Source organism: Calonectris borealis, chromosome 20 (genome assembly GCF_964195595.1).
Source record: "Calonectris borealis chromosome 20, bCalBor7.hap1.2, whole genome shotgun sequence".
In the NCBI taxonomy this organism is placed as follows: Eukaryota; Metazoa; Chordata; class Aves; order Procellariiformes; family Procellariidae; genus Calonectris; species Calonectris borealis.
The window spans coordinates 4,656,862-4,670,333 of NC_134331.1; the positions used below are offsets into that span (position 1 = coordinate 4,656,862).

The window sequence follows — 13,472 nt, forward strand, 5'->3', positions numbered from 1 at the left end:
CCTACTAAATCCTATGCCCACCTGGAGATATGTCCCACCTCTGCTCTGTTAAGATAAAACAACATGTCAAGAGTTTGGAAAAAATTCCTTTCACAGACCCAAACAATGTGAACTTTTTGTTTGGTGACTACTGATAGGGAGGGTGTGCTGCTATCCCTGAGATCTCTGCAAAAGAAAACCTCGTAAGTCAGAGGAAGTGCTTTAATGCCCCCTTTTAGTGGCATAAGTGGCCAGCAGAAGGTCTGCAGAATAATTGCAAAACACATATGACCCTGGGGAAAAAAAAAAAAAAACAAACAGATGGAAGAGCTTTGCAGCCACTAAGACTACATGTATTTTAATGGCTACCAGCCTATGTGCTGAGCCTTTCACAAAGCAAAGGGAAAAGCCCTGTGGAGTCCAGACAGAAAACTACCACACCCCTGTGGAACAAGACTGCTAATTCCTAGTTTCATAGGTCAGTTTAAAATCTCATTAAACTCCCTTGGCTCTTTAAAGAAAGAGGGCAAAAAACCTCACTCCCCACCTCCTATTACAGTTGATAAGGTTGAAATAGCCTCAACAGAACCCCATTTAACGACACCAATGGCATTTTAGAGTTTTTATCCTTACCAAGTTTCAAGTAAGTTGTCTAGAAGGGAAAGTTCCCAACACAACTTAATTAAATCAAAGCACGCTAATTCCACACCCATAGGGCTTCAACTCAGGGCTGAGCAAAGGCATTAGCTTGAACTAAGCACATGCTTAAGTTTAATCGTCCTTAAATTGAGTGCATCTTTCTATATGGCATTACAGACTCTTACAAGTCTACAAAAGTGTTAAAACTAGAGTGGGAATTCATTATTTTGTGATATTTTTTCTTTAGGATAGGCCACAAAATAAGTTTCTATAGACTGATGATGCTGTAAAATGCGAGTCAAAGCCTCCATTGAACCAGCTTGTTTCCCACTTATAACATTCCAGGACCTACTTTGGACTTGTCGTTTTTGTTTGTGGATTGTAACACAATCCCAAAGTATTTTATCCTTTCAGCCAGTCCTGCTTTCTCTTCAAACGCCTACACAGATCACCCTGCCGAGGACAGAAAAGCTAGCATCTAATTCTTAACCTTTGTATTTCTACAGCATCCGCTAGCATAGACAGACCATAAGACTCGGGGTAGTCACTTCATCTCCTTCACCTCCCATATTTTATCTTATTTTTATGATTCAGCAATATTTTGACACAATAACTGCCCCTTTGAACATCCAGCTCACAGCATATAGCACAAGACAGCCTTCCACTAACAGCTAATAATGTTCCAGCCTCTTCCATGAAGTAAGAAACTTCTGCAAAGATACCTTCCTCTCGCCTTCTCTGATGGCCAATAGACCTGTGTATCTGTCACTTGTTAGCCTGCATCTGCAGTTTTATTTCTTTACTTGAAGAGGCAGTATTTGCAGTCTGGCAGCACACTGAGCAAGCCAGGGAGGAAATCACAAAAACTAAAGGAAATCTTTCTCTGGAGGGTAAAGTGTGCTGGCGCCAGCAAAGTTTGGATTAGGGTGACCTGATTATTGTTACACAGTGCTTAAAAAAAAAAAAAAAAAGTGTGTTGTTCACTGAAAATGAGGTAGGATTAGCCTGTCCCTAAAAGCCAGCAAGGCCAGGGAAAGTAAGGCGGGTGTTGATACTTGATCGGGAAAACAAAGGATGTGCGTTTAATTAGCTAATATATTTTGCTCACTACTGAGATGCTACATCAGCTTCAAGTTACTACAAAGCTACAGCTGAACATTTCTGTTGGAAGCAGCAGTGTTTTGTTTTTCCCAAGTCACATGAACTCTGTCTCAGAGCTTACTGATTCCTCCCAAACATGCTGAAATACCGTTGCCTTCAGGGAATGGCATTTGTCTTCAGCTCTTCTAGACCCAGCACAGCCCCCCAAGCAAATGCTCACCGCAGAGCTGGTTCCCCAGCCACTGGCTCTTCTTGCACTGGCGAACTGCCATTGGCTTTGCCAAAATTGTGAACCCCAAAAGAGATGCAACACTTACCTCCTTCCATCTGCTGCAGAAACAGACCCATGAGGCATAGACAGGCTTCCACAAGTTTCACAATGAGTCTGTTGCAGAGTCAGGAACAAAACTTAGGTCCACCTAACTTCCAGTCCTGCCCTTTGAACAGGAAATCCGTAGCAGGGACAGAGAGACCTTCAGTGTACACTAGGGACACCTCCCAGGGTAGTGCCAGTGTTGGAACAGGGGACAGCCACATTCCCTTCTCCTCCTGCCCCATGCTGGCAGGTCCAATCTGGACCACGCTGAATGCTTTAAGGTCAGCTTTTACAACACATTTGGTTCAGCAGTGATCTGTAGAGTTGCACTGGCAGAGAAATCTCTTGGCCTGCAGAATGGATTTTGCGTTAGTCTCGGTATAAGCTATGATTTACTTTTCTAGCAAAAGCTGCTTTATTAAACACGAGGTTCTGTAAAACTTTTCCTTGTCCAGAGCAAGGCTAGGAGTAACCTACCTGATTTTCACAACAAGAGAATATAAGCTACCACCACAGCCTGAACTGGCTCCATATTGCCCCTCCGTCACGCAAAGTAAGGTCTCAGAAGCTCTATTGCACCCCCTTGCCTCCGCTCACGTGTCTGAAGAGGAACGCATCAAGAGGGTGAGCAGGTGGTAAAGCCATGATCCAGCCTGTCCAAAGCAACAATCCACATTCCCAGGCGGAGAAGACAAGGAAGGTTTAGCCAGAGAATAAAAGACTGAGTCTCTCCAGGGCCTCACTGCTCTGCTCTTTAGCTCTGTTACAGTTCACAGGATATTATGCGGAGTGGTCCAGGACTGCCAGTAGTAACTGCTGTTCAGCAAGGATCCCAGCAAATAACATCTCAACTATAATTACCTCCTGGCTTGTCTCCCCTCTAAAAGTAGCAAAGTTAGTTAAACAGCTTTGTTCATTATCTCCTCCTGTGGCCTACGCTGTTCGTAGCCAGAATTTTCACTGTGCATTTTTAGCATCTCTCTTCACAATGCAGAAAAGCAACCAGACAACAGAAATGCACAAGACATCTCCACTTGTACAGGAAACATTTTTGTTATTCTGCACCGTCTCAGACACAGGATAAGCAAATCCCATCTGAAACTGCTTTCTGCCACTCTTGCAAGCCCTAGTGTAGAAACAGAAATGGATATGATTGCAGCATTGTGTTTTATAACCATGTGAGATAAATCTCATATGTACAGAGAAGAAATAATTCCCAACGAGTTGCCTATCTGATTTTTTTTCAGCCCTTTCTGTTTGCAGATCACAGCAGGAGTCTTCAGCTTCCCTGAATTTATTCATTACTCAAATTATTTACTGAGTGATTTCTAGGGCCTATTCTCATCCTGTAAAATTTTCAATTTCAGAAATTCAAGCTGCTTTGCTGAGCTGAGAACAGGCATATATTTTGTGTGGATATATCTGGGTCTCCTTCTCCTGGGTGAGAAGTCCTAGAATTACATTTTTGGTGCTTCTAGAAGTTCACAACACACTTTGGACATCAAGGGATAACACAGCTTTGCTCAATAGCAGTCCTTTAGTGGGGGATCACAGTGTCTGAGAGAGCAGGCAGAGTTCTTGGTGCTCGTGATGATGTTGGAGCATATGGGTGCAAGCATTTTTTACTGCCCTCTCTGGGACATGCAGTACCCTGGAGGAAACAAAGTGTTAACACTATTGCTCTGTGAGGTTTATGGCCTGTAGTGCCTTCTAGAATTAATAATTTCATAGAGTTACAGCTGCTTCTGTGGTCACTAATAGCATCCCTTGGCATCAGACTCTCTAGTAAGTAGCCAAGCACCCTGCAGAATAAACAGCATCACATTCTGTCACACTTCCAGGGAACCCAGCAAAGATCAAGGGTTCTACAAGGCTGAAAAAGGGGAAGACCCTCCCTCCTCGATTTTTATCAACATAGCAAAGCTGAGAGAAAAAACAGAGGGGATATCATATCCCAGGAACTGACCATTAAAGATAGACAGCTCTTGATGCCCAGTGGTTAAACCCTACTTTCTGCTGGGTTCTGTGAGACAGCGCATGTTTGTACTAGTTTTGGCTGGGATAGAGTTAATTTTTTTCATAGTAGCTTGAGCAGGCGACTCATCAGCTCCTTCCATCCCCATGCTTGGAAAGCAACCAAAAGAGCTGCTTGTGAGACACACACACACACACACAGAGGAGTCTCCTTTGCTTTGACAACTTCCTCTGCTTTGACAACTGCACTGTAATGCATCTTTGATACCCAGCCCCACTCCTCCCCTCGAGGCCTCTCCAGCGGCCAGAGCTTTATTAATGCAATTTTACCTCTTGCTCAAAGTTTCAGTACCTTGGACACATTTGGGAGGCCATGAGATTCTTTGATCACGTCAGAGTACTTGTTCATGAATATTGATGGAGAAAAGGAAAACCACACACACAGAGCCAAGCTTGTAAAACCTCTGTGGATCTAGTAAAAAAGTCAGCCTTTCCCTTCCCCACATCCAGCACCATCATTTTTGGGAGCAGATCAATTCTTGCTTGCTGAAACAGACAAATTAACCTGAGCAAAAAGCAGAGATGGCTGATGATCATCAAGCACGAGCATGCACTTAAACACCACCACACCTAGTTTCCAGGATCGACAGCTATAAAGCCACTAATTTCACAGTGATTCTGTGTCAACTGTACTGTTTCCTTCCATCGGGAACTTCAAAAGGCAGGTTTGGGAGCAGGAAACTAGAGAAAAGAGAAGGAGCCCTAAAAAGTTTGGATGTTGGAAATCAATAGCAACTAGAGGAGGAGTGAGAAGAGAGATGTCATTTGTAAGTAGTTTAATGTTCTGGCATTTGCATTGCCTATTGATTAGAAAGTGCAAAAAATGCAGATGAGGCTAGAGGGACTGATGACAGAAAAATCAATGGCTTCTTCACAGGAGTCATTCAATAGTAGTGAAGGAAATTTGCCATTTTGCAGAAATCACATCAGGTGGGTGTGAGCTGGCACGATCTCCTGTTCCCCAAAGGAGGAGGATGTCCAAGCCTTTCACCTCCCACCTGCCTCTCATTAGCTTGTGCTGCTCCCAAGCTCAGTGGAGCAAGGAGAGAGAAAGAAGCCCAGTTCTATTCCTGAACCTGTTGCCAACGTGTTGGCTGGCCCTAGGCCATCATTTCTGTACAAGAAATTAGATTACACCTCTTCCTGCTACCTAAGTGTTGTGCAGCTCAGTTAGTGAATGCTTGCATGGTACTTTGAATTTACCAAACTGTAGAACAAGCAGCTGTTACTATAAATACACTGTGATCACAGAGTGCCATTGACCACACTGTTTATTAAGCTGGAGCTGAGGAAAACCTCACACTCACTGTGATCTATTTAACGTTGCTACATTTATTTTACGGTGTACCTAAATACATGCAAGGGGCTAACAAGACAGCTTGATTAGATACAGCAGATCTATGTCATTGCATCACAGTAATTTCACCTTCACACTGACCACGGCCGGACTGAGGTTGTGACCTGGATCCTTGACAGCTGTGCCCCGTTATCATACTTTTCTGATTAATGTGAAGACAGGACATATAGAAGACACTTTCTTTCTAAACCAAGAACACATGCATGAGTGACCATGACAAATGGAGCGATTAAATCCCCATGTTGACTGCAGGAACACACAGAGATGCAAATTATTATACTCTGCATCAAGAACACATCCAGCTTTCCAGTGGAGAGACGTCACTGACTTTCATTGCTCATTGCCTTTGTCACCGAGGTTTCTCTTACTGCTACACTAAATCTGCTGGGACTCAGGTAGGGAATGACAGAGCAGGAACAGGGCAAAGCCCCTGGAATGGCTGCTGTTCAAAATACCTATCTTGCAAACAACATTTCTAGGCCATCCTAAGCATCTAACAACACATGTCTACATCTGTGTTGATTGGCCAAACTGCCTTCACAAGAAACAGAGAGATCCCTTCACTAATTGACTCATTAGTAGAGATAGAGAGGCATCCAGATCATGACTCATGCAGTCTGAGACATCTCACCTGGGATAAAATGAACATGACCTAGAAACACTTTGCCCCTGTTGCTGTTGATGCCTACAGTAGTGCAATATGACTCCACCCAGCAAGTCAACGCGATGTTATCTATATATTTTTGTCTGGAAGCGGTGAAACCTCTAGATAAAACAGGAGACATCCAGACTGACAGACCTCTGCTTGCAAACAAATGGCTCCTTATGACAGCTACCAACTGATACTGAGAGCAAAAGCCTCTACACTAGCAGCAGCCACTGCTTCATGCTCCTCTTACAACAGCTCCCACAGTTTCTTCCCATGCAAACTTGTTGCCCTGGAAAAATCAGCAGCAACTTGACTATTGGCTTGAGAGTTCAGTCACCACTGAATGCTTCAGCAAGCCCATGCAGAATGTGATGCAGGGACACAGCAAACACTGGTGTTGATAGAGGGAGAGAGACTGTCGCTCAACAGCCAATGTTTTAAGCAGAGCCAAGGACTGACAGGCCCTGCCAGCCAGAGCACTCACCAGGTTGACGAAGTCCTGGTAGCAGATCCTCCCCTCGGAGTTGCTGTCTGCCAGGGCCAGCAGAACCTCCAGCTTGTGGGGGTCCAGCTCCGAGCCGTGTCTCTGGAGAAGGGAGCGAAACTTCTCAGTGCTGATGTAGCCGGTGTTGTCGGGATCAAACTGGGATAGGAGAGGAAAGTGCCAGAATTAACCATTCCACGTTACACACAACTCTGCCCTCCTATGCATTCATCGCCCGCTGCAGAGCCACAGGGACCCCAGGGGCTGCTCGAGGCTTTGGTACGCATTGCCCTGCCATCACCCCATCTCCAGTTTCCTTTCATTGCCCGGGGACTGCAAAGCACCCTGCTGCAGAGAGGCATGAACCCTGACACCATCACCCTGTCTCCACATAGCTTCAGCTAAGTCAGGTCCCTTCACCTTCCTTCCCCCTGCATTATCATTTTTCTTGGCTACTTTTTATATCCCTCTACCTGGACTATCATGCAAACCAGAGATGCAATCTGTGAGATAAAACGTACTGAAAACAATTTTACTCCTGTATTTCCTAACACAATTGCAACACAGGAATATGCCATCCCTCTTCAAGCCCTTTCTGTGCTCAGTGTTTCTGAGTCACCTTTCCAGATCACCTCTACAGATGCCTTCAAAATGGTAAGCGCTTTCACCACTGAAGAGCTCTCTATTTTAAGATAGATTGGAAAGAAAGTCTTTGGACAGGGAGCAAAGCAGATGAATGTTATGTCAAACTAAAAGTGACAAGGCAGCCACATGCCATTTTCAGAACGTAAACCAGAGTCGTTAGAAGGAGAGTCCCAGGTGAGAGTTGGAGTGAATCCCACTCTGACCAAAAACATCACTGTTTTCCCTCAGACTAAGTGGTTAATCTTCTAAAAATGCCACTGACCCAAAAGAGACAGCTTTGCACGGCTGTTCAAACTTACGACTGCTTCCAGCGGCCTCTAACCCACACTGAGCTCCCCAGGGCACTCTGCGAGGCGCTGCCAGCTCACAGGCGGGCACAGCCCCAGCCCCGACAAAGCCAGCGCTGGCACCGCGCCGAGCGCGTTTCTTTTGTGCTTTGAAAACTAGAGGACGCAAGCTGCCAGGCCAGCCCGCACTAGCTGTGGTGCAGCCTGATCTCCGCCAGCTCTCTGTTGCTGGGAGATTTGCCTTTGATTTCCCAAACTTGGCTGTGAGGACCCTGGTACTCAGTGGCCTCCTTTTGTAGATAATGATATCAAGCTTGTTGGCTGGATTGAATGGCTGTCAGGGGGCAGGGTGGTCAGGAGGGAGCCTTTTCATGGAAACATTTGGGACATAAAAGGCCTTGGCAGAGCCAGAAAGGTCTTGACAATCCTCGCTCTTTCCTAACAGAGAACAAAAGCGGAACAGGCGCCGGGCCTTCGATCTGATGCGGTGGAGTAAAGGCTGCCTTGGCAAGGGAGGAGGTGAGAAGGGGGATGTGGCAGGGGATGCAGCCTGCCAGCGGCAGGGCTGGCACTGCTCTGCAGCGAGCAGAGCAGCTATAGAACAGATCGGCCTCAGGCACGGGCAGCTTGTTTAGAGGATGCAGCACCCACGTGCGAGGATCTGGCTCCGTCTCCTTCCGGCCCGAGCACCTTTGTCCCGCTGCTCCCCGGGGACTCTGCTCTCACTGGCTGCTTTGTTGAGGAGGAGTTGTCCAACCTGAGATCACAGCCCCTTGCTGGAGCAGGGCTGGTCTGCTATTTTGTCAAAGCAGCAGCCCCTCTGTGAAGAAGCTGCTGGGGCAAGTGGATTACACAAAACAAGACAAACCAAGTGACCTGTGGACAGTCAGAGCTGGGCACTCTCCCCCACCCTGTGCCAAGGGTTGTTCTGTCCTTGCAAGGTAGCCTGGATGTACCTTCCTGACAGCTGGCACCCAGAGCCAAAGGTGGATTTCATCAGCTGTTTACTGTTAAACAAGGGCTTAATATTAATCCCTGGAGAAGTTTAGCTCCCCTACTCCAGTCAGCCCACTCTGATGCTTTGAGTTAACAGATCAAATTCTAAAATCAAACCCAAAATCAGGGCTTCTCCACTCAGGCTCAGCTCTGATGCTTTTCGGCTCTTGCTGGGACTCCCGAGACAGCCTAAGTATGCAGTGCCAATCCCAGAGGCACAGATACCCAGGAAATAAAGTATTATTAGCATAATACCTGAAATGACCTTTCTCAAGGGGAATTTGCAGAAGCTGGGAGATGCGTCATTCAGTGAATGGATCTAACACTTGCAATCCCATAGATACTGCTGTGTTCATCCTTGTTCCCTGAAAACATTTGATCTAACCAACATTTTACTTAACTGCACCACTTTAACTATATCTTGACATTTAAGATGTCAGAATCTACCTTGTCTAGGACAAAACCATTTGCTCCTTGAAGGCTTAAATGCCTTCCTACTTTGAGGGCCAGGGTCAGTGACTGAAGCGTGGAACCCTTCCCCCGTGCTGTGTGCTCACTGTTTGACTTTGTAGGAAAGACCAACGGTCACAGCAGTGGGGAACGTGGCTATTTCTACAAAGAAGAGATACAGAGCTGAAGCACACAGGCTCCCAAAGCATGAAAGAGCTGCTCAGATCACAAACCACTTTTCCCAGACTGGTCTGCTTTAAAACATTCCAAAAAGAAACGTTTTGTAACCAAGAACAGAAATTACACTACCATTTCAGAGCTTCAAACCAGCCCACAAGGACACACTAATGACTCCAGACTCACTAGCGCTAGAGCAGATATGATCCTGTCACTCAAGACATACCTGCTACTGGCTGCTGGCTTTCCAAATGGACAGACAGCTGAAGCCTCTCTGGTGGCTAGGAATGAGCCTCTGCTCCATGGATGCTCCTTTCTCACGCCAACAGGCACCAGCACTCCTCCTTCAGCTCACTGTCTTGCTGCTTGTCCCACCGAAATCAAAGGAGTAGCAGAAGGTAGCTAGTATTTTCAGCACTGTAAACATGCTAGGGAGCCTGTTCTCCTTTTTCACGTTACTATGTATAATCTTCTTTTTGGCACTAAGTTAATGATACTAATTAGAAATAGGTTTGAATTAAAACAGTGGATCTGAACAGCATGAAAGAGTAAGAGGTGAACAATGAACAACTGGCAACTGAACTAAAAAGGCCTGCCTCAGAGCAGGGCTAGACCACTGCTTCCACAACCCGGAGCAGAATGTTTTACTGCAAACCCCAGCTGTAAGGGAGTTCTCTTATTTATGTTTAAACAATTTTTTTCAGCGTATAAAAACCTCATCTGTCACCACAGCACTCAAAATCCACCCTAACACTTCAAACTGCCTCAAACCCTGTTTCTGATATCACAGCTAGCCACAAAAATCAAGGGGTTGAGCTGGTCCTGCAGAACATGTGTCCCCACACATGGCAAAAACAATGTGTGATGGCACACTCAAAACACTTGGCTCCATCAATTATAAAAGAGGCAACTGACCTTTGCTAGACGCTTCATGTATTTATCCATGATGATCTCGTTAAGGGCCAGCCGAGCACCTTTGTCTCACCAAGAGGACAGACGATGACTGGCAGCCAGCAGCATGGCTGCGGCTGAGCCCCAGGTCCAGCCCCGCAGGGAGCACTCCCCAGGCAAAGCCTCCCAGCAGCTAAGTCAGCACAGCGGCTTCCTTCAGTGTAGCTACTTCTGCCTCTGCCCATCTACTCCGGCAGACAAGCGCCACACAACCGGTGCAGGGATGAGGAAGGCCATTTGGCCCCCCTTCACCCCCCCAAACAATAGGACACTAACGGCAATTTCATGCAAGGTTTCCTCCGCATTTCAATGACAATCACCCTTAACTCCCTTGATCCTCAACCAGGCTCTTAAGCAAAAATGTAAATATGTTAATGACCGTAGCAGCCATCTGACCCAGGATCTTAATTCCCTGGCCCAAAACAAGCTATTTTTTCCTATTTCTTCCTTATTTTAGAGCAGACACACCATAAACTGAAGGCCCCACAGCAAAACTACAAGACAAAAATAAGGGGAGGGGGCCCCGCAAACTCTGATGGAAATAGGAAATACAGTTGAAAAAAGAAAATGAAATCTCAAATTGTTCCTCCTCTTTAATTAAAGACACATCAGCCACGGCTGAGTGAGCAAGTAGGGTGGAGGCTGGTGCTGCAGACAGACAATGGGTGTCTTGGGAAAACGCAGACATTTCACATAGCGCAGCCAGCTGCTCCTCTCCCCCATGGCAAACAGCCCTCTGGGGCATCAGAGCAGCTGGAGAGTCAACAGCTGAACTGGGCACAACATGAGGATCCTCGGCCGGCTTTAGGACTGCAGATCTATTGCAGGAACAGAGAATTTGCTACCACCCATGGTTTCCCCATTAGGGGCTTTGTCTTGGCATCACTCAAGCCATAAGTTGTCTTCGCAATGGGCAAGGCTCCAAGAAACGTCATCTAATTTGGAAGCTGGCTTTGAGTTAGGATCAGTCCCTTCAAATCGGAATCATTCTATGGTCCGGTGGTATCTTCACTTCGGGGAGACGCTGGCCCGGCAGTCAGGCCTCCTGGCACTGACCCCAGCTCTGCTCCAGACTAGGAGGCAGATTCTGGAAATAAGTTGCCCTGAGCTTTAGCTTCCCCTCCTATTATATGGAAATGACAGCTCCTGCCTTATTTCCCACCAGAAAGGAGCTATCAATAGCAGGCCTGCTTCTTGTTCATGTGTAGGCCCTTTCCCACTGGAAAGGGGGAGTCAATCACATGCAAAATCTGTTCATCTCCAAGGGTTTCAGAAACCACTCTGAGCTTTGCTGGATTTGAACTCAGACCATTAGATGGCATAGTCTCTGCAATCTAGGGAGCTAAAAAGCTTTGGAAACAACCAGACCACCTGCAGCCTCAAGGGCCATGCTGTAGTTAAACCAAGAGTCTCCAAGTCAATACATGGAATTGACAGACTCCAAGTTGAAGCTGTGAAAAGACAGGCATTGAAACTCTCCTCAAGGTAGTCAAACATTTTACCAGAGCCCATTCTCTACCTTTCCATAGTCTCTGGGGTCATGCTGTGAGATGGTGAGAAGTTTTTTTGTTTCTTTTTTTTTTTTTCCCCCAAAAAAAGCAAAACAAGAATGTGGCAACAGTATATGTAGCATTTGCTGCTTTGATGAAGATTAAAGGAATGACAAGGCAGAAGATGAATCGTATAATCCAAATGAGAGGGCAAAAAGCAGGGGCTGTTTTAACAGGAGATTCATCACTGCCTGGTGGTGATGATCTTCCGAGCAGCTTAATGATCCTGCTCTCTCTTCCAATAGTGGGAGGTGCACATGAGAGGAGAAACCCTGATCTGGGAGAGAGGAAGGCCAGTCAAAGGTAAGTGCATATCCCTCCACCTCAAAATCCAGCTCCTCACCATTAAAAGTCACCTAATCTGAGTTGCCTGAACATGTGTGGTAAAACATTAGTGCTGGCTCCAGCGACGCATACTCTCTTCCCCTGTAAATAATGAATTTATCCACCACTGCCCAGACAATATAAAGTGATTAAGGGTTGTCCAGCAGTACTTTTAGCGTCTGTTAGATTGCTTTGACCTGAGGTGAACCCGAGGGCTGGAAACATCACCCGGCTCTCAAAAGCCAGATTGCATTTAAGCACGGAGGATATACCCTCACTAACTCACCAAGCAGGGTCCCCAGACAGACCCACTCCCTGGAAAGCTGCAGTGAGAGAGCACAGAGCTACCCAGCTCAGCATCCACCTAGGTGGGGAGGCGTTTGCGGAGCAGATGGCCCGTCACCTGGATTCGGGTAAGTGCCTCTGCATGCAGCACATAGCAAAGTAGACATGGAGAGCTGGTATAAGATTCCCTTTTCCTTAAAGAGCAGAGTAGCCTGAAGGACCAGGTCCATCAGCTAGCTGGCCAATCTGTAGAGGCATTTCTGCTCTAATTTATTTCTCCTACTGTCTTAGGCACAAAGACAAGGAAGGGACCTACATTACTACCATCTGTTGTTACCTTCTGCAAAAGCACTTCATCTAAACAGCCACTGGAAGCACAGATTCAACATGAACAGGAGAACAAAAAGATTCAGGAGTGCAGCACTGCTCAGTTGTTAGGCAGATAGAAAAGAGGACTTTGGGACCAGGTATTGCCAAGATTTCTGGAGTAAGTGCAGGTGCCTCTTGTAGTGCCTTGACTTCTCCATCTACAAGGCACAAGCAACGTACCTGTGCCTGCGTGATCCAGCACAGTGAGGGCTGTGGAGCACTTGCAGAGTGTGACTGGATGAGAGCCACAATGGCAAAGGGCAATTAGCGAGCCACAAGGCCAAGCAGCACAGGGAGAATATGAACAGAGCTGGCCTTCTGCCAAGGTTTCGTGTATAGAAACATATCCAATTTCCAAAGCCAATGATGGCTGGATACCACACTGAACTCCTTGACTCCACAGAGGTTCAGACCCCTGGTCCAAACCACCAAAGGCCAAGCAGATCCTGCATTCGGAGACCCCATGAATTTCTGACCCACAGCTTGCTGGGGACACCTATCATGCTCAGCCAGGCACCCAAATCCATGTTTCTGTCTCCACACACATTTTTAATGCAACTCACTCCCCTATCCTTCCTCTGCCTGTGGGTTTCTTGCTGCAAGTCCTTGCTAAGACACTAAGAGAGGATAGAGCTGAGACGCACTCACAGGACCTGTTGAGCTAGCTTTCAGTGCTCTGCTGCCTCGACGACCCACCACTCTGAGCGATCCCACTGCCTCTCTCCAGATCAGCCTCCTGGCAGAACACTCACAGGAATCAGCCTCCAGTTTCAGCTGGGGAATTACACACAGTGTTCAAGCCACCCGGAACTAAATTATTCAAAATATGCCACTGTGCTGGCTTTGAAACCAAAGCCGCTCCCCAGAAAGAAGCTAGGG

At 46.6% G+C, this 13,472-nt stretch overlaps 1 protein-coding gene across 1 annotated transcript in view; it reads right to left on the reverse strand.

Annotated features, from left to right (window-relative positions):
* RHBDL3 (rhomboid like 3) overlaps nucleotides 1-13,472 on the reverse strand; it is a 72,489-nt gene that overhangs the window by 26,227 nt on the left and 32,790 nt on the right. Inside the window, exon 3 of the mRNA XM_075169568.1 lies at nucleotides 6,560-6,718. Within this exon, the coding sequence (XP_075025669.1) occupies nucleotides 6,560-6,718 (159 nt within the window). The remainder of the gene's footprint in view (nucleotides 1-6,559; nucleotides 6,719-13,472) is intronic.